This window comes from Echiichthys vipera (assembly GCF_963691815.1).
Source record: "Echiichthys vipera genome assembly, chromosome: 3".
Lineage (NCBI taxonomy): Eukaryota > Metazoa > Chordata > Actinopteri > Perciformes > Trachinidae > Echiichthys > Echiichthys vipera.
Window position 1 is genome coordinate 9,028,641 of NC_139828.1, and position 26,248 is coordinate 9,054,888.

At 42.1% G+C, this 26,248-nt stretch overlaps 1 protein-coding gene across 1 annotated transcript in view; it reads left to right on the forward strand.

Annotated features, from left to right (window-relative positions):
* The first annotated feature begins 1,892 nt into the window (after window positions 1–1,892).
* yjefn3 (YjeF N-terminal domain containing 3) overlaps window positions 1,893–26,248 on the forward strand; it is a 41,153-nt gene continuing 16,797 nt past the window's right edge. Inside the window, exon 1 of the mRNA XM_083911178.1 lies at window positions 1,893–2,269. Within this exon, the coding sequence (XP_083767304.1) occupies window positions 2,202–2,269 (68 nt within the window). The 5' untranslated portion in view covers window positions 1,893–2,201. The remainder of the gene's footprint in view (window positions 2,270–26,248) is intronic.

Sequence of the window (26,248 nt, forward strand, 5' to 3'; positions counted from 1 at the left end):
CAACTGTTTTGGTAATCGAATGTTTCTCAATTTTCTCGAACAAACAGATCCCCGTGTCACCAAAATCACTTTATAAAGATGCATTAAAATAAAGGACAAGTTTCAAAGACAATATTCAATATTGTGATTTTTTTTTTTTAGGTAAAACTATACATCTGTTAAAATCTTGATTTTCTGCCCTTTAGCACAGTTGTTTGCTGGCTTTTGAGTCACTGGAGTTTTTTTGGTTTCTTTTGTGTCCACCTGCTTCACACACACACACACATCGATCATGAGTGACAAGCAATGAGAGGGGTGGAGGACATGCAGCAAAAGGCCTGAACACGGACTTTCAGTGTCTGTATACTGCTCTAACTACCGAGCCACCTGGCGCCCTAGCACTGGGGTTATTCCTAGCCGTTACATCATCACCAGTCTTTGAACCTATAAAGAAAGCAATTTGAAAACTACAAAGAAACCACCATTTTTTAACAGTTTAGCCCACACCGATTCCCTGATGTGACATAAATTGCAAGCTATCGAAACAAAAATTCAATAAATGTAACTTGTTCTAGATGGGATTTGGATGGAGTAACTCAAACACCAGCGGGTTCTGGATTCAAACTACTAAGTCATGTTGACCCCCTTTCTTCAGGAGAGGTTCACATTTTTCAAGTAGATCTTAATATAATATTCACTAACTCGTGCGCATTATGCCATTAATAATCAGCTGACCTTTAGAATGCATTGGATTGCTCTTCTTAAGGATCTCATAACAGGAAGTCTGGACATGAGAAACAATTACATCAACCACTAATGCTTTTCAAGTACAAAAAGGCATGTGAGTATTATTTTACATAGGCTTGAAGGTGTTCTTAATGGAAAGGGAATGTGTTGTTGATATGGTGGATGCAACATATCCATCAAGCCTGGATTTTGTTGTCCCTAACAACACATTTCTGTACATTGCCTTTCTCTGTCATAATGATTGTTTTTGGCCCTCTAGTCATGACTCTCTTGCTTTAAACTGCAATAACAAGGCATAACCCCTAGGTGGACAACTACACCAACTTTACATTGGACCTGTGTTTCCCTTCAATAGTTCTTACAGGAATGTAACTTTCATAACAGGTTTGTAGAAAAACAAACACCCTAATCTATAACATAACAGCACAGACTTTGCTCTGTTAGCTGAGCTTAAAGGAAAGCTCATGTCAGGAGCGAGGGAGAGAAAAAAGAGAGGGAGAGCTTTACAGAAGAAAGTGAGCTGTTGTTTGTCACCACGGCCCACTTATGAGCCTCATTGCTCGCCAGCCGCAGTCTCTCCCTGTGATCCTACTGTACATATCCTTCATCTGTGTGTGCATTTGTGTGCATTTTTGTGTGTCATTAACATTTTAATGATAGAGGGTGTTTTTCTCCTTTTGTGTTTACCCCAGCTGTCCTAAATCTATATGATCAGTCTGCATGCATCAAAGTCCTTTTGATGTCATTGTGGTTCTGTTCATATCTCCCATCATTTGCGCTGGAGCCACAAAGTGCTGCTGCTGTGTGTGCCCACTCTGATTCTACAGTGTTATTATCTCAGTTTTGCTTCTGGGCTTCATTTACCTCCCACCCCATATGAAAAGGTGTCTCCTCACTCTGATGCACGCTCTAGATTCTACATCAAGGGATCATTTTTCCACCAAGGACTATGTGTGTGCGCGTGTGTATGTGGCTGGTTGTGTGGATTTTAAGGGGACGGGAGGGGTGGAGGTTGCACCCTGCTATGATCGAGGCAGCCTGAGCCAATCCGCCTGCAAGTACCGTGCCTCCTGATTCTTAATTGGCTGGCTTTCCCGGTGAGCGCAGCTGATACACAGAGAGCCAGCTGGCTTTATGAGAGAATGAGCCGGGGCCACAGTGGGAACGAGACAGAGAGGAGAGGCTGAGATATAGAGGCAATATTCAGAGAGAGAGAGAGAGAGAGAGTGTGTGTGTGTGTGTGTGTGTCTGTAGCAGCCAGTAATTACCCTTCAGATTCTGCACCAGTCCAGAGCCACACAGAGACATACAGAGGGAGGAAGCCCATTTACATTCTCAGTCTATTCCCAGGCAAAGAGGTAAGACAGTGTGCTTATTGAATCAGAGTCAGAGAGAAGGAACGGAAGTGTTTTCCTCGGAGCGCCACAGCTCCTCATCCTTTCTCATATTTGCCCGAGACGTGCCGGGTGAAGCAGATGGACAAGATGAACCACAGCTCAGCTGAGGCAGAAGCTGAAACCATAGAACCACTGCGTTACCTCAGGTAGGCACCTGCCCTTTTTTTTCCTTTTTTTTTGCACGTCTCTCATGGTTTTTGCTTCTTTTTCTCTCTTCTTTCTCTTCTGCTCTTCCAGTATGTTTGTTTTACAGTTCCACCAATACACAGAACTGCTTTCAAATCAACCCACAGCGTGAGAAAAAACTAGATAACAGAGGGAAGGAACATCCAGATTTTCTTGTAAGACCCAAGAGATAAGTCTTCACAAGAGACTTACACTGTACGTTCATCTGGAAATCTGTTTGAATCAGAGCAAGCTTTTAGTGGGAAATAGAGCTAAGGGAGAAATCAGAGTTATCAATTATTTAAGTTGCTTGCCAAATGCCACTTGAATACCAGTACTGATAATGGTGGTGATGATGATGGTGGTGCCAGGGGAAAAAAACAGCAACTCCTACTCTGCTTTGCCAGTCTTGAATTTTCTGTGTAGCTCTTTCCTCTCCACTGAAGCATTAAATTAAATTCCAAATATAAGTTATTGAATTAGGGTGGCCCATGCTTAATTTGGCATTATCAGGCCACATATTACCGACCAAGCCAATCATCTTATGATTCAGTATCTTTGCGGATGAGATGATATGTAATCAGTTTGTTATGCAGTTGCCCCTGGCTGTCTCTGTTCGCAGCACTACTTTGTTCTCAGGGTGACAGGAAGTAGGAGAATTTAAGAAAGAGACAGGTACATAATTGGGTGTTTTCTGACATTTATGTAGTAAAATATAGGTAAGCATTTTCCCAACACACACACACACACACACACACACACACACACACACACGCGCACACACACACACACACACGCACACACACACAAACTGCACATGGACAAATTGATTACTGTGTTTGGATCCACTTATGGTTCAAAATCTTGTGGTCTGTGGTCCTTCTGGGCTGCACAAAGAACACAGTCTTCAGTCATCATGATGAAACTTGTGACACAAAAAATGCATCACAAATAGGAACATGGAGTTAATCCCCCAGCCCCCAAGCAACGACTGCCACGACTAAAATAAAATGTTCACTGTAAAAAAAAACTGCACAGACAAACAAAAAAAACAAACCCAAAGAGAGTCTTGGTTCAGTGATAAAGAACACGTTTTATAGGTGGGTATGTTGCTAATTTAAGGACGATGAGAGAGAAAATGGATCCCTTTTCCATAAATGAGAAGGTTTTTATCACAGATTTATAACTTGTTGATGCAAAGTGACCCATACTCTTGCCTTGTATGGCAGCTGGATTCACACGATGTCACAGGATCACACAAATCAATCATGTCATTCCAATCAGCGTCCTGTCAGGACTAACAGTTAGCCAATCAGCGCCACGGTCGAGACTAACACCGTTTTCACATGGCTGTCAAGCTGTGTGTTTATCACTGGCCAATCACAACCAAGTTAGTTAAACGTGCTTATGCCATAGATTCCGCCGTGCTCCTCTGTAGCCTACTCCATTACTACCATACCAATGTAAATTACGGACCCTTTTCACTTCACATGAGCTTCTGTGATAATGGTTTAATACGTTTCTGCAGGAGCGACATACAGCTGCCAAACGCTCTGTGGAGTCCAGGCTTCATTTCACTTTAGCATCATCACACCGTCAAATTATGTTTTTCTTTTCTTATAGGAAAATTCTCACCACACAGACCACATACGCCTTTTAATATCTTTTTCCGGAGTTTTCAGTTCGCTCCCAACTATTTTACAGAGGAACAGTCGCTTCGTGCAGAGCGTAGTGTCGCTCAAGACGACTGTGATTGCTTTAAAGAAATGCAAACAAGTGTTTTTATCCCCCTCATCAGAGTGCATGTGGGTAGCCAGACCCTACTCCAGTGCTGGGTTGTGGCACAGCAAGGCTATAAAACATCCAAATCTCTGAACTGTCAGAGGTTGAGTTGCATTATGGGTAATGCCAGGTTTTCACAAGAGAAAATAATACTCGGAATAAATCTCTGATTCTGCAGCTGGTTTTCAAACAGGAGTGCAATGTGGATTACTCTTTTAACTACAGTAATGTGTGAATCTCCAATACAGGCTTTAATGTCTGCGCAGCAGTTGACGAAATGCTTGTGCAAGAGCATAGACACTCCAAAAACACACTCCCATGCAACCTCACACACAGGCAGTATGTAACAAACCCCTTTCAAGGAATGGTTTTGGATTCTTTTGTGTTATGACACGATGAGTGTGAATGCCTGCAGGATTTGTGGCCTTGCTGTTTTTGTCTCTGGTTAATCTACTATAAATTGGGTGTTTTGTCACTCAGGAGGAAATATCACTGATTTACCTTCAGTGCGCTTTAAATAGGATGTTGCGCTTAATGCCCTTAATATAGCCGAGACAGATGGTTTATTCCTTTTCTGTTGATCATTTGTTTGTATAAATCCCCCTGCGAGCCTGAGATTGATTTCACAATATGTGCGTACATATGGTGCCTAAAGACATCTTCATGCATTATAAGGTATCTCTTCTGTGTTTCATACAGTATATCTTCGGTCATTGACACTGATTTTAGTTTTTCTTAAAACACTCTTCTATTTCACTGTCTCTATATTATTGCCACGACAGTCAGCGCATGCACATACATATAAATTAAATCTATTCTGAGAGCTGTTGTTACTCTTCCTGATAATGTATGTAATACGCTCTTTGCGCTAGCTGCATTTACACTCTTCTCCATGTGTGTCAACATCTGAGGAGCTGAGGCTGGCAGTTTACCCAAACTATCACCCGGGAGGCTTGGTCCCAGTCCTCAGACCTCTCAGATCTTTGCAGCTTAATTGGTGCTGTCTGGCAGTCAATTAAGCCCCCGTACAGGGTGACTGATTATTCAGCTGCTATCATCATCAGGGTATGTACAGTACATGTGTGCAGGCATGTTCAAATGTGTGCTCATGCCTATACTTTAATTTATTCACTTTTCAAATTGACCTGTCGTTTCTAATTAATTCTAAAATGATAAGTAAACGGTTGCTGACATGCAGCTGTTATACCAACCTGTTAAAAGAAAAGCTTGATGTGGATTTTGTGAAAAAATGAGATGAAGATAATTACTGTCTAACTGTAGGCTCTGTGATTTATGTAAAAAACGTGCATCCACAGGAGATAATATTTGCCCGGAGATGCCTTGTGATAAAGCTGCTCAATGATCGGATATAATTATGCACAAGTTGTAAGTAATGTATTTGCCAGTGGCAAGCGGAAATCTATTAAGTTAATACATGAAATTCTGAAAACACGACAGCCCTCACTGCCCTGAGCTGCCAATGATTTGTTCTTGGATCTGGCACAGTCCCCGGTTTCTGCCTATAGCTTCTGAAAGAATAAATGGGTTAAAATGCACAGGGCAAATGCTGGGCTTTATTTCTAAAAGGTCAGTGGTCCTTTTTGTCTACACCGTTAGTTGTTCTGTTGTATCTATGCTTCACTGTCCTCCAACCAGCAGGAGAGAACTGAAAATATCTTAGTGCAAAATCCTGATTTTTTTTGCCAGAGTGGTTCTGAATTTAGAAAGTGGCAATATTCTTCCAGGAGTGACTCAGTGAACATCTGCCAGCACATGTCTCATTGCTTAAATCAAAGCATTTTAACTTGACCTACAAATTCTCGGTTGAGTAGTTAGACACTTTTCTCCTTCTGGATCTTTCTGATGTTGTTTCCACCTCCTCTCTGCTCTGACAGTGATGAATGTTCTGGCTCTTGGGCCCACCTTTCCACTTTCGCCCACCACACCTGAGACCAGTCGCACAGAGACATGCTGGACTGCTCTGAGATATTTTTGTCCATCTTTCCGTTTGCTGGTCTGTCTATCTGTCTAACAACCTGATGCCATTGTGTCAAGCTGTCTGACTTTACATGCTGTGCCTTCGTGTGTCTCTCCTCTACCATGGCAACAATACATATTGGGCTTATTGTTATTCTTTTGGCTTGTCTCCTTCCTTTCAGCTTCCAGCCACCAATTCCCATGTTGGGAACTCCATTTGCCTGTGTGACAGCTCTGGCATTTATTTCTGAGCCAAATGTAATGATTGGGGCAGAAAGGTGGCGATGCTGAGAGGGAGAATAGAGGGGTAGAGATGATGCGCTACCAGAGCAGTGTTTGGACATAATTCTCCTCTTCCATTAAAGTCGGATTAGCTATAAGCGCTCTGCATTTACTGTGTTTGAAATAGGAGTGCGTGGGGGGTAGGGGGAGGCGAAGCAGCAGGATGAGGACTTATGGTCGGTTTCAAATGAAGGTATATACAGTAAGTCTGTTATTTCTGATCTGTGCTTCATAAATAGCATTGTATAGCTTTAAAGTGTGAGCTAACCGAATTAAAGAAGAAACCAGATAGCTCTTAATGCATTCCCTTAATGTAGTTTAGTTACTGTGAGTACCTTGCCTGAGGTAAGAGTTAGATTATGGCATTTTTATGCTTTACAGAACCCGCACTTCCCCAGTAATAACAAGGCTAAGAGTCTTCCGCCATGCAGCTCTCTGTGGCTAAATACTAATGTCAGCATGCTAACATACTCCCAAGTAGCATGCTGATGTTTAGCAGATAGTCAGGTGTTTTATGTGTGGAGGCCGTTCCTCCCAATCACGCCTCTCCAGGTGTCTCCATCAAGGCCCACGTGGGCGTTGAAGTCTCCCTGCAGAACTATGGAGTCCCCTACAGGAGCCCCATGCAGGACTCCATTCAGGGGCCCTCATTTATCAAACGAACGTACGGCAGAAAAACGCGCATACGACTATTTCCTCGCAAACTTCGGCATTTATCAATTTGGACGTGAGCGGGAGCTACGATCAAATCTCAAGTCTGGTCTGAGATTCCATACAGTGTTTTTATGGGCCCCTTTTATTCCACTCTTAAGACTGACACATCTTTATTTTGCTCCATCTCGGATGTCAGGATGCCGATCTCTGTGTAGGAAAAGTTTCTTTTCTAACCAATGTTTCGTCTCTCCGTGTTTGACCTCAGTGGGCGAGGCCTCAGAACCAGGAATATTTAAGGGCGTAACATGTTAATGACGATCGAATTCAGCCGCCGCATTTATCAAGGCCCGCTCATTCGTACGCTGAGCTTGGTCAGATACGAATGTTTCATAAATCACACGTGGGTCCTTTCCCACGACCACTCCTGCACTCAGATCTGCGCCCGTTTTCATGCAAATTTGATAAATGAGGGCCAGGGTCTCCAAGAAGGCTGAATACTCTGAACTTCTGTTCGGTGCATACGCACAAACAACAGTCAGAGTTTCCCCCCTTACTGGGCCCACAGGATGGAGAGGGGTGAGGTGCCACGTCACTTTTTCCGCCGGACCATGGCAAACCTGGCCACCAGGCGCTCTCCGGCGAGCCCTCCATCTGGGCCTGGCTCCAGACAGGGGCACCGAGCTTCTTCCGGGCAGGGCTTCTCTTCCTCTACCTCCCTGATTATTCATGTTCAATTAGTCTCTAGGCAGCAGCCTTTGTGAATAAAGAGCACCTGAGAGCTATTTGTGGAAAAATTGAGCCCAAGATCCATACGTGTCCTCTTCATTATGTCCACATTGGGATCATTTAAAGGATTTCAGTGGATATTAGTGGAGAAAACAATATTCTCCCCAAGGTGACAGATTCAGAGAAAAAAACTAAACTTGCTTTAACACAAGTCGGTTTGAGGAAGAGCAGAGTGAAAAGGTCAAACACTTACTGCAGAGTGAAATGACGCCGGTGAGTTTGATTCGCTTATCTTCACTCAGGGTTTGCTCTGACAAGCTGTTTACAATAAGTTGTCTGTGTGTGTGTGTGTGTGTACATTCGGGCAAATGAAAGAGACAACAGTAGAGAGTGAGAGAGACCACTTATGATTCCTCCTTTGAAGAGGTAAGCGCCCATCATTGTGCTTTAAATTTGCAAGATGTAACAGGGTCAGAATATGTCAATTATGTGACCTCATTTATGTCACTTGTACACTGTGTAGATATTTTGTGTGTGTGTGTGTGTCTGTGTGTCTAGTGAAAGACGCCAGGCTGCTACTACTGTTTTATGCACACACACACAAAGATGGAGGTAGTTACAGTGGAGGGCTGCTCAGTGGAATCCATCTTCTACTGTCTTTACTACAATGATTAACGTGTGTAAGATTGATCTTTGGTGGCAGCTGAATGTATTCAAGTGAGCGTCTCGTTTAAATGCCTCCAGGTCCCCTCACTGCTACATTCTCATCAAAGACTCACTCATAGGCGAGGAGTGCTGAAAGATAAGGTAACCTGGAAGGCAGGAACAGGAATTTCAATTCAAAGGTCAAAACCCTGGTTTATGGCTTCACTACGAACAAACTGCAATGAGTCGATAAGGATAACGTCACCCCTAGGCCTGTGCCTAACGCATAGACTGTATATAAAGATGGACGGCTTGACAGCTTCCCCAAAATGAAACCAAATCATCTGGATCGCCCCCTGGTCGCAGGCTGCAGTAAAGGTCATAAGTCATGCCCCCTCTATGTTAGTGGATGGGACAATGGCCAAACTAAAAAGTCAAAATACACCACAAATATTTTTTTCCCAAAGAGAGTTTTTGTCATTTTGGCTAGTTTTCATCACATTGATGTTTGTTCAAGTGTTTGGTGTGAAATATCATGACTAAAAGCCTCGATCGACTCAGCTATTGGGATTGGTCAGGCGGGAGTATGGACGTTACTTCGATGACATACCTCTATCGCCCGATCACTATACTGCACAGACTCTGGCCCAAAAGGACAACATGGCGGCATCTGTATCAGGGATATTTGGGCTTCACTTTTGTGAAGTGGCAAAAGCGGAGATGCATTGTCCATCACTACATACAATCTATGGCCTAACTGCACCCACTGCATCATTTTTGAAAAATGAGCCTAACACAAAAAAGACATATAGTATATATAGCGTATGTAGTGTCAACGCTGCCACATGCATACTTTAAGAACTTGAACTCTCTCGCTTCCTTGGAATTTGAGATGTCACGAGACGCTCTTATAGTGTGACTACAATGTGTGATCGGTCCATTGTTCTACATGTGGAAAGTGGTTTTTAATTTCTACTGGCAGACCCCTTTGCATTTCCTACAGAATAAACCTACTCAAAACTTCCAGTAATGACAGGGGCATTCATTTGACTCAGAGCACCAGCATATTATTAGAGACAGACCATTACTTCATTTGACAGGTCCACAGTGGGCCTCAATTAACTCCTGTTAATTAAACTATTGTGCTGCTTAAATGGAATCTTTTTACATATTTGAGTACTTTTGATGATATTGCAGGTAATACATATGGTTCCTCTGCTTATTATATTGTGTTTTTTCCATTTAACGTCTATTTTTCGACTCGATTTTGTCTTGACTTTCTTCTGTGATTCACATAAACATCACTAAACCAAGTGCAATTTCACAACAAATGACAAAAAGTTGAACATTAAAGGATTCGTCCACGATGCGACAAACATCCATCTCATTTTTTAGAAGTAATTTTCGCTTCCATCTTCACATGTTGCTCTTACTCACACAGTTTTGTTGGATTGGCTGAATGGTTGTCAACCTGCCAAGCTTCTCTTGTTTCCTGCCACTGATGTTGTGTGCTGCACAGCAGTGACAGTGATGGGTGAATACATATGAAAAACAATAAAAATGATGGTCATAAATATGAAAATAAGATCCATGTGTTAAAAGCAAAGTTTTCTAGTAGCGTGCTGCTCCTTAAAGTGTGTTTGATTAAAATATTACTTATATCAGAAATCAACGTTTTTGGAAGAATTCATCATTCATTTTAAACTGGTCATTATTCATTACATTACATATACATCAGGACAGCTTTCGACAGACTCCCCAGAAAAGGATCAGAGTCATGTGTAAATGTGTGAGCTTTAGTGCATGTGTGCGATGGATGTGTGTGTCTGTGTGTACGCACACAGATGACATTGACACAGTGTGTAGACAGGATGGATTATCATCGTGTGTGAGCTTTTTTTGGGATATCTGGAAAGCTGACAGGCATGACAGGGTGAAGACAAATATGATGTATTATGGGTGAGTGTATGTGCGGATGGTTTAGGTGGTAGGGCTTTAAAACGATAGGAATTGTGTATGGCTCAACTGTCACCTTTGCTCTTCTGTTCCCATTATAACAATAATGGTCAGATCTCAACAAGAGCACTTGAACCACTTTCATTTCATCAAACCCTCCAGACATTCAGACCCAATCACAATCTCCAATAGACTACATGTTAAAAAAACTACCAGATTTAATAAAGAATTGATGATGTATTGTGTAGCTCGAGAAGAAATAATCTTTGTTGTCATTTTCTCTGAAAGAGTCACTGGTGCCCTATATCCAGCATGAGCCCAGTCTTGTTTTGCATTATTGATTTCAAGTGTGCACTGATGTGAGGAATTGATTATTATAATCGTCTGTTTTTTCCTCAAACCCTGTCAAGGCTGTGTGCACGTGCCATTTGTCTTTGAGTGGCTTTAGGAGTAATCCATCGAATCTTGTCAAGAGAGCTCTGATAGAATAGTCAATCAGAAAGAGTGAGATAACCACAGCTTATCATTCTCCCGGCGACAATCTCTCGAGTGCTCGGAACAAATCACGAGTGGACTTTATATTAAGAGTTACAGAAGAATAAGTCTCCGTCTATCTTGAGCCAATGTTTTCCACCGGTCCGTCACCACACAGCGTCATGGAAACAGACAGTTTTTTCAAAGTCTATTTTCCTTACCGGACATTCCCGTAGGGCTGCAGCTAACAATTATTTCACCGGTGAATAATCTGTCAATTATTCTCTCAATTAATCGATTAGTTGTTTGGTCTTGTTGTAAGATGTCCTTCCTTCCTGCTGCTGTCAGACTTTACAATCAGCACTGCTCCCAACAGACTATTGACCTCATCCTGTACCCTGCACTGTGCAATATGCCTGTACTCAGGTCACTTCTGTTTTTGCACTATTTGGACTTATTTACTCATATTTATTTACTCACTACTATATTATTACAAACAAACAAAACAAGAACAACTGCACTATATCATGTGAATATGTACATATGTCTATTTCTATTTTTTCCCTTTTTAAATTTAACTTTATTGCTTATTTTTGCTATTTTTTAAAAATCTTTTATCTTATTTTATCTTATTTCGTAACATGTTCCTGCTTGTAATATTCTGTTGCTGCTGTGACAAACGAATTTCCCCGTCTGAGGGATATTAAAGGTTTTCTGATTCTGATATTCAGTTTACTGTCAAGAAAAATATATAAATATTCACATTTAAGAAGCTGAAATCTTTGAGTTTGGACTTTATTTTTCTTAAAGAAATTGCTCAAATAGATTGATTGATCATCAAAATAGTCACTCTTTAATAATACACACATTTTCTCAAATGACAGATACGGTATCTTCTAAACTAAACTAAACTAAAACTAACTCTTTTAATGTCTACATCTTCAGTGGATCGGCGCGTGGGCGACTTGTTGACAGGGGTCAGTACTATTCTGAGGGACGTGATTAGAGCAGAAAGTGTTCTCATGGTGACAGAATGGGAGCGATGCCCACTAGCAACTCATCTTATGTCGTTTCCACTGGAAAATCAATGTGGGGGGAGGGAGAGAGGGAGAATGAAGAGAGAGGAGAAGAGGGAGAAAAGAGAGGACAGAAAATAGGGTGGGTGCGAAGCATAAAACTGCCATGAAGGGTGGTGTTGGTGACTCACTTTTCTGTCAGCTATTAACACTTGTCACTCACGTCAGCTTTGTTCCAGTTGCTATAGAAACCAGCCTCAGCTACACCCTAGCGAGAGATGTTGTGTGGCTGTGAGACATGCAGGTGATGCGTTAGTCACATTTGCAGGAATGCGGCACTCAAGTTAAATCTGAAGGATTTACTGAAAATATTTTCATCACACAATTCTGCAATTCAGTCTGTCTGTGAAAGCATGAAGCAGACCGTTCTATGTTCTCGTGTCTGTTTAGTAAGCCACATTATGTGTTCGGCCTCAGGTATTTGTGTCTTCATGTGTGTGCTAGTCAGCATTTGAGTGTCGTTTTGCAGCCAGAAAGGCTTTCCCAATTTTCAATTATTGGGTTCACTGACTTCCTCTGCTAAGTCCTGATTGCGTTTTTGTTTTGTTTCCCATCGGAGGGACGCTGTTGCTGAATTCTGATTATGTAAATGGCTTGTCTTGTCTTTTATAGCTCTCTGTTGTTGTTTGCCACGTCTTCCCTATTCACTGATGGATTATATAAATAGAATTAAAGTTGGGTTTCGAGAGTGAGGCCAATCCTGTACAAATTGAATTAGCATCAGGGTAGTTTTACTTACCTGTTGATTACACGAGGAACGCTGAAACACAAAACAGTACAGTTGTCGTTTTGTTAGTATTCATTCAATCACTTACTGTTGTTCTCCACCTAACGACTGACAATGCCCCTCGGCCCCAGCTCCCCATGCCAAGATCTGTTTTTCAGTCTTTTTCCGGCACTCGTAATGAGAGGATCGGTGGGAGTGCAGTGCAATTCTTGCCTCCTGGATGCTTTGATGCACGTTGTCCCCGGTGACCTGAGAGACTGCTGATCAATGGTGATGCTGAGACAGGCATACAGTGAAAAACAAAGCAACCTGCAGAGCCAGACAAAGGAATCAACGGACAATCAACTAAATGTTTTAAACAGACACAGCTGATCAAACCCCTTGTGAGAAGAGGAAGAGAGGGATAGAAAATCAAAGAAGCACAGGCACTGAAAGATGGACAGGCCTTAATTTTTCTTATCTGCTTATTGGATTTTCTGAGCTTGTGTCTTTCTATGTCTTCTTTCTCTTGTTCTCACAGCCAAAAATCTAATTATCTGATAATTGCTGTAATGACAACCAGGCAGACAGAGAGGAAGGCACTTGAAATGGTGCAGTTTTTTCGTTTTATTTCAGCTTTTATACAGATTCAAAGCCCAAAGGTCTGCCATAGTTAGTACCATAGACAAATAGAGTGGGTGGCACCAAACTGCCAACGCTGGAGACAACTGCACAAGAAGCTTTTTATGTAAGACAGCCTAGAAACCATTATTGTTAGGCATTATAATGTTTAGGTAGGGATAAGAGGGGTGACAATGTGACAGAAAAAAAACAAATAGAGGTTACACATATGTGTAAGTTTTCATCCAAATTTGGTGCTCCCGAAATCAGTAAAAGAAAATGTATGTTAATGCATGATGATTTATTTAATCTGATTTAATTAAGGCGTCTTTACTCCAGTTTAAATGCGTGTAGATTACAAATGTGCATACAAACGTGTGGATGGAAATGCACCTACTACTACAGGTATAGTCTGGCTTCTTCATGCAGTAAGCCAGAGTATACTTCAGCCGAAGTCGATGATTTGAAGAGCTTAACGTTCAAGGTCTCTGCCTTTTACTCAGAGAACTGGAGTTACAAAATGAGTCTTTCCTCTAACCATCTTTTCAGTGACCCAAAGAGAGCAGAGCCACTCATCCCTGCTGTGACACCCCCGCAACACAGGGCTGCGACTTAAAATCAAATGCAGCACTCTAGCACACTTCCAAATGGCCAACACTCACTCAAATCTAATCACAGTACGTGCTGTGTTCATCCTCAACCAAGGGAAATCTTAAAAACACTACCATCAGGATGTGATGCCAAGCCACTCATCATACCTACCAACAGGGATGTAAAGGCTAATTACTTCTGCTGATTATACAACCATTCACTTTATGCACTAGTTCTAGCCACTACCATAACAAATACTAGTAAACACTCCTGGTATTGTAAAAGGTTATCATACAGTATAACCAAAGATGCATTGGCTAAAAAGTGTAGATGAATGAATATATGGAAGAATGGATATGAGTGGAATGAGAGGGACAAAAGAAGCCGCAACGGTTAAATAAGGTTCCTCTGTCAATTTAATTGTCCTCCATGACACACTCAAGGCAGAGCTAATGAGATTAGCCATCGTCGAGGAGATTTAATAATGATCATACATTTAGTTATGCATTAAGAATATTACAAATAGTGTTGTTATGATATCACTGAGAGGGTCGGTGACTTTAGGCTTTGCAAAATTGCCTTGACCAGTAGTGACCGTTGGCAGGAGATAAAGGTTCTGATATTTAGCCTATTTAAGTACTATGATGCAACCTGAAATTAAGGTATAAAAAGATTAGGCCGTAATGCGTTCTACTGATGATATTATAACTTAACAGCAGTAATGATGTTCACTGTGGTGGCTCTACTAATATGTACATGCAAATTTACAAACAGTCCCATATTCTGCTCATTTTCAGATTCATACTTGTATTTTGGGTTTTGACTAGAGCATGTTTACCTGCTTTAATGTTCAAAAAACGCATTCTTTTTCTCATCCTGTCTGTCTGAATATACCGTATTTTCCGCACTATAAGGCGCACCACATTATAAGGCGCACTTTCAATGAATGGCTTATTTTGAAACTTTTTTCATATACAAGGCGCAGCGCATTATAAGGCGCATAGAATAGACGTTACAGTCGAGGCTGGGGTTACGTTCTGCATCCATCAGATGGAGTTGAGCTAAAGGGAATGTCAACAAAGCAGTCGGGGAGGTCATCTTGTTGCTTCCTCCACTTCCGCACCATTGATTGGTTCATGTTAAACTCTCTGGCTGCTGCTCTATTCGCCTGTTCTACTGCGTGACTAATGGCCTTGAGTTTAAACTCTGCGTTGTAAGCGTGTCTCTTAATAGGAGCCATTTTGGAGTCTTTACACAAACACACAAATGGAAATGAAACGGCACGCTTCGCACAGTCATATATCTCAACATGCACCGCGCGTTACTTCTACTACGGGGGAAAATAGAGTCGGCGGCTGCTTACCGTAGTTGCGAGACATGTTGTGGCTCAATATTTGTCCATATTTAAGGCGCACCGGATTATAAGGCGCACTGTCGGGTTTTGAGAAATTTGAAGGTTTTTAGGTTCCGCCTTATAGTGTGGAAAATACGGTACCTGTATTCACTCTCTGACTGAAATGCTCCATATTAGCGCCTGTCTCTTTAAGACCCCCTTCTAAAAAAGCCCAGTCTGATCTGATTGGTCAACGTTTCCCAGTCTTCTGCATCTGTACTCTCTGTGTCTCTGCACCATCATTGCAGCCTGGGGGTTTTAACATCATATATAGTATAGTTGTGACATCACAACAGTACAGAAATCCCGACGGCTCATTTAAAGCACAGTTTCTAAAAAAAACGGGCAGTGAGCATTTTTCTGTGGACTTTGTTTTGACACTTTCACAGTTTTTATATAGCACCTTGATCTGCTTTATAATCAAATAAAAGACGGAAATCTCCCTTTTTACAATATGGGACCTTTAAGTCTTATTTTAATTATGCGGTAGTGACATGAATGTCAATCTATGAATACAAACTAATTACTAAACGTCCTTCTATTAGATGCCAGTTGACTGTACCGGAGGAGTAAAACTGAGTTGATGAACATGTTTGTGTAGGCAGCCTTGACAGAAGCAGGTTTTGCGTGACGGCTCCTCCTCCACATCACACCTCTGTGGCGTGCGGCTCACACAGCTGTACGTTTTTCTCTTCCTGCTGTTGTTGCTCTTTCACCCCCTAATCGTGTTAGATGGAGGTGAGGAAAATTGACTATGCAAACACACATACACACACACAAATCCAACAATCCTCATATACTACCCCCTGCCAGGCTCCCCGGGCTGCGCAGCTTGTGTGACATTCTGTTCCTAATGTATGGGAAATGCCACATATGCATACATTACAGCTTAGCCTGTCGGTGAAAAAGGCGTCGGTAGCCGGAGGTTCCTGCCGCACACATCGACCTATAACACACAAACTCTTTCTCAGAGAGAAAGTTTGAGCAGCAGTTTGAATTCAGTATCTATTTCTGAAGTCATAAGGTTGTTACATGTGTAACAAGAGTGTATGTCAATATGACAACACTATGCCACAGGGGCTGGCTAATTGCTTGTGTAAAACGGCACTTGACTGCAAGAACAGTTTCATCTTCGAATAATTGGCTCACATCAGCCCTCACCATCTAGTTTTGGAGTGTAGTCGCTCTTGTTTTGTCCAGGTTTATTGTAACACCTGGCAGCTCTGCTCTTATTAGAAGCAACTCACTGTATTCACCTCTCGCTCCACTTCGCCTTATTTTCAACTCTCTCATTATCGTTGTTTTTATTCAAAGCGTCTCTAGAGAATACTCTCTTCATCATCTCTGCCATCAGCCTTGGTCTCCTTGCATCTCTCACACATTTCTCCTCGCCACCTGCCACCCAAGCAGCGTAAACACACCCGCATATGCACCCACGCACACATGTCACATGCCAGCGTAGCAACGAAAGGTCGGCCGAATGCCAGTTTCGAGGTGATGGCTCTCTGGTCACTCTCATAGTTCGCCCTTCACTGCTGTGATTAGCAATTATACACAGCCTGCGTGTGTGTGTGTGTGTGTGTGTGTGTGTGTGTGTGTGTGTGTGTGTGTGTATGTGTGTGTATGTGTGTGTGTGTGTATGTAGGTGTGCAGGTGTGGCGATATAGTTCCTAAACAAAACCTAGTGGGTGACACTAAGAGACAGTGGCAGTGCTGTTTGTGCAGCATGTGTTCTGTATTTAATTGCCTTTCAGTTGACCTGCTTACTTTTTCTTTATGATACAGTCTCCATTTTGCCCTCTACTTTGCCTAGTGAAAGAGAAATGAGTCAGAAAAGACGGGATTGGTTCCCACATTCACAAATGGCAATACACGCGCACTCTCGCAGGATGATAAGGTAGAAAGAGAGTAAGGAATTTATGCGAAGGAAGTTCAAAGAAAGCCTTGGGGAGTTTACAGCAGCAGCACAGGCAGCCATTTCTCTTTTGTCCTTGCCTGGGGAGTCTTCTGCCTTGCCTTTTATTGGCAATGCTACAAAACAGAGCAGAAAGGAGATTAGTCTTTTGTATCCAGAAGAGAACTGAGAGGCGGCCTTGTGCTCTCCTGCTGGAATGGGGATATGTTATGTAAAAAAATGAATGCAATTACCCTGCAAAGTTTGTATTTATTTAGATGTTATTGTATGATTTTTTGATCGTGCTTGACATGCAGACATCTTGGAGGGCCCTTTTGTGCATCCTTCGCTTGACAGCTGAACCTGCCCAGAAGCCCCGATGAGGGAGTAGGGACAGAATAGCAGCGGATAAGTTGTAGAGCGGGCGGCACGGTAGTGCAGTGGTTAGCACTGTTGCCTCAAAGCAAGAGGGTTCCTGGTGTGTGGAGTTTGCATGTTCTCCCCGTGTCTGTGCGGGTTCTCCCCTGGTTCTCTAGCTTCCTCCTACAGTCCGAAAGCATGCAGATGTGGGGTCGATTGATTACTCCAAATTGCCCGTAGGTGTGAGTGTGAATGGTTGTCCGTCTCTGTGTGCCTCTATGTGCCGTGTGATAGACTGCCGTGACCCCGTTAGCGACAAGATGATGGATGGAAGTTGTAGAGAGGGAGGGATATCAGACATGCCCTGCAGGTTCATAACATCTCAGCCTCAGCCCTTGTGCACACCTCAGTACAAAACAACATTGTAAATTCAGTAGATGTAAACAACTTATTTGGAGCCTGCAGGCCTGAACATCTCTCCCTTGCTGCTCACAATATTCTAGTTCATCCTCGCATGGCTCTCATGGGTTCTTTCTGAAGAAATCTGATTTGCCACCTCAGAGAATTATTTTGTTTTTTGCCAAAAACATCTGGCTGTTGCCTGCTAGTGTTAGCCAAAACATGCTAAAACACTGTAGAGATGAGAAAAAGTTATTTGAACGTCAGTATTCGAGCAAAGTTTTTAGTACTCACTTCTTGTGTGCTACTATGACCAGTGTCTAATTGCGGTCACCAAGCTAATGTGTACTGTAATGTTCATCACGCTCAGAAAGTAATTTCTTGTTTTGACAGTGGATAACAGGCTGGCTTAACCCATGATTGCAGTGCCACATAACGTTAGCTACAGTAGCTGTATAAGGTCGACTCAAGTTAAGAAATAAATGTTACGTAAGATAACATTATTGCGGCTATTTCATCTAAATGAAAATGAATAACATGGATAAACGTGAATACTTTACAACTGTCATACATTAACTCGTCTGTGAACATTATTTCTGCCTGAGTAGCGTCTTCATCGATGAAGACAACAAATCTCATGATCCCACTATACCTCAGGACAAGCACCCCTTTCATGTAACAATAGTAATGTGATCACTTATACACAGACACACAGACACACAGACACACACACCCACACGAACACACACACACACACACACACACACACTCACTCACACACACACACACACACACACACACACACCGGACAAACACACCTTTCATGTAACAATAGTAATGTGATCACTTATACACAGACACACAGATACACACACACACGAACACACACACACACACACACACGCACACACACACACACACACACGCACACACACACACACACACACACACACACACACACACACACACACACACACACACACACACACACACACACACACACACCGGACAAACACACACACACACACACACACACACACACACACACACACACACACACACACACACACACACACACACACACACACACACACACACACACACACACACACACACACAATGCATCCCCTCTAACTGCTAACTGATTCCTGTAACGAGTAACTCCCTCTTGTGCAGTGACTGATAGGAATTGAACAGAAAGGCAAATCCCTGAAATGCAATTCCATTAAATTGCAAGGGTTTCTGTTTAAACGATGATACAATCCATTAAATATTATTCCCCAGAGAAGCCAGTGTTTAGGCCTGATCTCCGGATTTTAGATGTTACAATTGGAAATTGCAGTATCAATCATTCATCTTCTTTTTAATGTGAAGGTATGACAGGATTAGATCTTTTTGTAATAAGGCAGTTTGGTCACGATTACGTTTGTGCACAAGCTGTCATTGAAAACAGTACACAACAGTAATCTTCATATCTGTTCTGTAGCTGTAGCAATATGTATGTAAATACGTATGTGTTTGTAATGTGCCCGTGTAATAATGCCTTCCTCCTCCACATTTCCTGATACATTCTCCCCACAACTCTGTTACACTGTGTCCCGTAACTAACCAACTGTGACATCTGGAGCCAAACGGGTGTAGAAGCTGCAGACAGAGGCCCCATGGGACTGTCGACTGACCTGAAATACAGCAAAACAACACGTTATTTACTTCCATCTGGTTTCAGTACAGCCCTAGTTCCAAGTCAGCATCAAAGCCAGGTAATGATAGATCGCTGACACTGATTAAATGCTGTCTTGTGCTGCCACTGTAAAGCATTGTGGTCTGAGTTTACAGCGTGGGAGAGAAGCATTTATTGAGCCACATACAGCAGAGAGGGCTGTCTGAAGAGTGTCCCCTTCATGGCAGGGATTTATTAGTCTGACTTGTTCCTTTGTATCTCAGCATTGCCTGTGGCGGCAGTTCTAATTATGCCATGCCACTTTCTCCTCTGTTCCTTGTCTGCTGCCTCTCCACTTTCCCCATCTATCTTTCACTTATTTCCGTTATGTTGCCATAATAGTTTCGACCCTCTCTCTTGCAGCTGATTTTCTTATTTTTCACTTCTATTACAGCCCCACAGGTCGATAAAGGGTTTTTTCAACACTAGCAGTTTTTTGCTGCATCACTCCGTGTTCCACAAATATGAGACCCATTGTTCCACCGTTATTATAAATGTTTTGAGCATCCAGTTATGATTGGGATTTTACACATGGCATTTTTTTCTCTGCTATCATTCAAGACTGTCCTCAAGTTGTTTGTTTGTCACAACAGCCAGCACTCGTGATGATTGCTGCCTATTGAGGTCTGATTCATCCACATCACGACGCCGCTCAGCTACACAGTCTCATCCGGAAGACTGGCTCTACGTGTTAACTGTATGATATACTGTATTATACAGGTGAACAGTTAAGGCTTCTGTTTGCAAATCCAGCATTCATGCTCCAAGGATAAAATGCAGCAGGTGTAATATGGGCAATTCAGTTCCAACATGTTTTGAGTTTTATGTAAAAGCTAAGCTTTTTAGGTGCAAAAATCACATTTTTCGTGAGTGGGAAGCCAGTGAGGGATTGAATCTTCGCCGCTGAGGATTCTCTCAGTATCACAAGATAACAAAAGGATTGCTTGACCTCAAGATCACGGGGTAAAGTGTGTGTGACTGTTCAAAACAACAATGTCAGTTAGCGTAGATGCTGCAATAGCATCAGTTATATCAAAACAGTATTTCTTCATTAAAAGAAGAGCAAGGAACGGCAATGAAAGGTTTTTTCGGCAAGAGTTTGGTAGACAGATGTTTCATCCAATCACCTGCCAGGTATTTTTTTGAAAGTGCCCTTTTCCAGACACTGTCAAATAATGACTTTTCAGATGGACATGTCAGGTTAGTCCACTGTCTCCATGAGACAATACTGGAACTAGCAGTGACAACGGCTGCTACGGAAAATGGACATTATCTTGTATTAAAAGGAGAAAACACAACAGAACAAAGGGAGGTTAGTCAATTCATCTCAGATCAATCAATAATTACATAAACAGGGGGAAAGTCCATACAACTAAATTAAAATTTGACTTATTGAGCAAACAAACTTTGACTTATTTTGGGTCAGTTACTGTATGGATATGAAGGGGCATACTGAACTCTTTTATCTTGCATGCTCTTTATGGGCGGTCACGTTATTCTGGGGGCGTTGTTGCTATGGCACCGAGGCTGTCAATGAGGGGCACAGTAGGGAAGAAAATTAGGTCACCTTTCAGTTGAACCATCATCTGCTGGCTGCAGAGAATGAAACTCATATCGCGAGTGGTCACTGGAGACAGATGTTGACATTTGTTGATGCTGTGTGCGCATGCAATCAGTCTCAGATATGATACGGATCAGACAGACGGATTCAAATATTACCATAGCCAGGTCAAATCTCTTTCTAAAGACAAGCTGTTTTTCCTAAAGCTCAAAGGAACTGAAGCATTGTTGTCATTAAACCTGAGGTCACTTTGTAGCACACATAGGTCATCAGTTTGTCGTGTCCTGGCCGGCGGCCTTATAAATTGCATTAGCCATTGTGCTCGGCCTCCTGTACCTGGAGGACAAGACGCAACGGATCGGATGTGACAACCCATGCCCCGCATTTCGTGATACCGGTGGCCCCTGGCCTCAAACTGAAGAAGCTAGTTTAAAGCAGAGGTTATAAATGGATATGGGAACTGGGTGAACGGATTAAAGACGACTCTGTAGGGCATGGGGATGATGTAACCTTTGTTGCACGTGGGTGTCCCCTCTCATGTTTGTCTTGTGCATTTGTGTGTGTGGGCTCATCCATCTAGATAAAAGTCCCTCTGCTTTTGCAATCACATGGCATCTTTAAAATTAGTAATCAGTAGACATGACTCATTGACATTTTTATCTCACGAGAAAAAATGCAGAAAATGAGCTCGCTGACACCTGTGGCTTTAGCTAAATATGTTCACACTTTATATGTCCACAGGTGCGTAGTCGCTGGAGGACAAAATGAGTTATGAGAGCAAAATGCAGGAGCCGCTGATCGGGATTATCTAAAGAATGCCTGTCTCGCTGTACCGGATATGAGGAACATGAGCAGACGGCTAAACTGATTAAGCCTGTTTGAAAGAACGATGCTACTGGAGACAGTCGTTACTCTCTCTGTCTCTCACTAACACACACACACACACACACACACACACACACACACACACACACACACACACACACACACACACACACACACACACACACACACACACACACACACACACACACACACACACACACACACACACACACACACACACACACCCCACTCCTAAATTATTGCCAAAGGAGACTTGAAACAAAGTGAATCATGGCGCTCTGATTTGATAAGAATTGAGCAGCATGCAGAGGCTCACGCTGGGCAGTTAGACTGGGACCATATGGAGGCTGAAGGCCAGCTCCTATCTGCCAGCTGAGGCTGTTTATGAGACACTCCCATTACTGTGGCACCTGATGCTCCTGCCCATCATCGAATTCTGCAGAGGGAAACATAATACATATCTTTATGCTTCAAGCAATCTACAAATATGAGTGTGAATGCAGCCGGACACCGTAATTATACCATTTATTCCAGCGCTGTAGTAACTTCAGCTTGAAAATGGTTATGCTGCATGATCCACACTGCATGTACTATATACACAGACACTCTGGGCAAGGACAGAAACACTTACATACCCACCTACACACTAACACATTCAGACATAATGTCATACTGTAGGGCATCAAATTTTCATTTAAGATATGTTTGTGTAACAACCTGATTCTTGTTTTTTTTAGCCCGAGTTAAGGCATTTATAAAAATAATGCATGTCATTTAATATTATTTGATGCCTTTTCAATTGTATTCTTGTTTTACCAACAAAGATCTCAACTATAAGCGAAGTGGATCTGAACCACGCTGCTTTTCTCTGTTGCCCTCCCCCTTTGATTCCCCCCTTTACATCGTCTGTTATTTGGAGGCTGCAGGACCTCCTGGAGACACACCCCGGGAGGCCTGACTGATGATAAAAGGTGTCCTGAGATGACACGTGTTCAATTAGATGTACACACCTGGTAAAGCCCACTGATAATCTTGTTTTAATTGCAGGGAAGCCATCAGTCAGCAGCATAATACAAGCTGTATGAAACATATGCGTGGCTCTCCATCAGCATAATGTGGAAATTATGACCAGAACCATTTAGCTGGAGTGGCTATAATGACATAACCTTCAGGGTACAAAGTGAGTCTTAAGATGAGAAATAAACAGTCCACAGCCTCACCTATCTGCTTCTGGTGGGATAGAGCTACATTTACCTTCTGCAGTTTCCCTCTGAAGACATTCCTCAGGTTGAAAACAGATTAAATCAACCATGGTGAGTCATCTTCCGTGTACACGCTCAGTCGCTGTTTCTTTTGCTCTCTGTATCTCTTGCTGTTACCTCTTCGTCTGACATCACTCTGATTCGGTGAAGTGCGAACCTTCATCAGAGCCTCTGTGATGGAGAGAGGCAAAGGAAGATAGGCAAAGAAAATAGAAAAGGGTAAACTCAGGTGAACTACGAGGCCAGGTCAAAAAAATGTTGGAGATCAAAGGACAGAGCAGCGGTGAGAAAGCATAGGTGAATGAAAGGAGACAGGAAATAGCAGAGTCAATATTTCAGGGTCTCTTGCTGCACCTTTGTACAACAGAATGTGAAGCTGGTCAACTAGCTTATGTTGGTATATATCATGGTTGTATGTCAGATCCAATTTTTTGGTGTATGTGTGTTTTTTCAGCATTTTGATGCAATTTGATTAACCATAAATACACTCACGGCCCAAGCCACCTGTCTGCTTGCTGCTTTCAATTTCAATGAATAGTTCACACAACACAGCAACAGTCACACTCTCTATTACTATTATTATATAACTATTTCACACTTAGCTAAATAGTCAGCCCTTTTAAAAAGTTAGACCTGTTTGATTTGCTGTGGTCAAGTGAATCATCATTCAGCAACACTATAGATGCATTTCCATTCACATTTTCGTGCACATTTTAAAGCATTGAATGACAAAAGCCGGATGAAAATGACAAAAAAGCTTTTATGCTCACTCGAGGTAGTCCCATAGATTTGTGGTTAAAAGGCAACATATTGGATTTTGATAAATAGCAGGTTCATTGTAGCTACATATATATGTAATTATTTTTGTTTGTACAGTTTTCCAATGAGATGTTAGTACTGAGGCGTTGGTTGACTACTCAACAATGGCTATGTACAGATTAGTATTGTAAAGAGGACAGAAATAGACATAAAAAGAGTAATTTCCTAGTCCATCAACATGTTATTTAATGTGACAAACATTTGTGTTTCAAAGGACTAAAGTATCATTAACGTCGGTTGAGTATTGGATAGAGCGGGAGGTGGACAGATAATGGAGGAGAGGAGAGGCAGAGTGGGATAAAGAAGAGGGCTGTAGACCTAATGGAAACAGTTTTCATTCTCTCTACCCTCTCCAAGGCTGGAATCTGACTAATTATTACCTGCTCTTTAATAGACCAGCACTGTCCCCATCACACCAAGGCCTTCTACTAGTGAGGATAGCGTAATTAATTACATAACAGTAAATCTGGAACAGGAAGCAACAGCCAGCCTGTACCATCACTTCTTCGGATGCAGCCCTGGTGCTGACGAAAATGAAACATTTTGTACAGTCACTCAACAGTCAACAGTCTGAGATAAGAATAAGCAACCAATAATAAAAGGAGAAGGTCACTCGGAAAGCGCAGACCTCTGCCGAAGCATTCCCTGTCTCACGGCGGTGATGCAGTGGGGATTTTCTCAGTCGGGAACCGTTATTCTGACATTACATGAATGCAGCACAAATGCCTTATCTCACAATGTGAACGAAAGGGAAAAATCATCAGTGTATCTGCCCCATGTTTCGGATCCACTCCAAAATGTGATGTGTTCCTCCATGGCCCACGCTACACACTTCCACCAAGTTTCATGAAAATTGGGCTGGCGGTTTTTCCATAATCCTGCTGACAAACAGACAAAAGAAAAAATCAACCAAACAACCAAACAAACAGACAAACCAAGCTGAAAACCTAACCTCCTTGACCTCCTCATAAATGTACCAGTATACCGTCCTCCAGGAAAACAATACTGTGTTTATATGCTCTTATAATCTCTCCGTTTTTTTGCTTTAAAACATGGAGCTTCCACTGGCAGTGTACAATGGGAGGTTGGAAACATGCTGACTGCACTTCACTTTCAGTTATTTTAATCACGCTTTTCATCGCAGCAGATCATGCTGGAAAGGTGGAGATAAAGCGAATTGAGAGGGAGGGGGCGGGGGGTTTTTGGTTATTTCAGTTCAGTCTTCGAATGTTAGAGAAATAGAAACCCTTCTGATATTTAAATTCAATAGATAAAGGGATGTTTCACAGCTGCAGACTATAACACAGCGTGTGCGAGTGTTTCTTTGGCTGACATTACAGGCTAAATTTAGCACGTTTGTGTGCTACTTTACTTTGACTGTATCCGTTGCAAGGTTGTTGCATTAGACTGCATCATATTTAACAGGTGTTTTTGTTCAACTATATTATAAACTACAGCATGTTGCCATATTTTCTGCATACAAGGGAGTTACAACATCCAGAGTAGTAGTAGTATTGCTCAGATTTTGTACACGTTGTGATTGTCATGCGTTCATCCATGAATTGTAATTCATGCATGTAATGGTATTTGCGTTTTAATGATTTTATGACCAACAACTTCTATATCATAATTGAATTGTTTTATTGTTTTTCTTTATCTCTGCTGTGTATACGCCCGCTCTTTTCTACCGCAGTGTCCGCATTCGCTCACAGGGGCCATTAAAGTGTAATTCTACCTTATGTTAAGTGTAAGTGTAAACAGACTTATTAAGCAGGTCGTGATCACAGTTGAGCATGCAGCATGGGGAAATCAACCGTCCCTCCGGGCTGCTGCACGGCCGTGGCTACAGGTGCAATACAAGCTAATAGGCTTCTCATGAGGATCAATTTTGTTGTGCAGCTCCCCATACATGCTCACACACCAACGTATTTTCATCAACAGGTTCGTATGATGACGTACAAAAAGTAATGTTCATAAATTTGTATATATTATGAAATATGACGGGAAAGGATTTGGGATGGTTAGGTTTATGAAACAAAGGGTGACGGTTAAGTTCAGGCACCAACATTACCGTTACTGGTTAAGGCATCAAAGCCATTTAGTTAGAAACATAACAAAATATATATAAAATAAAAAATAAATAAATATGGTGGTTTGGCTTAGTTCTTCTGGATCCCCTGGGTGGAAGTGACACAACCTGCCTCAGTATGTGGAGT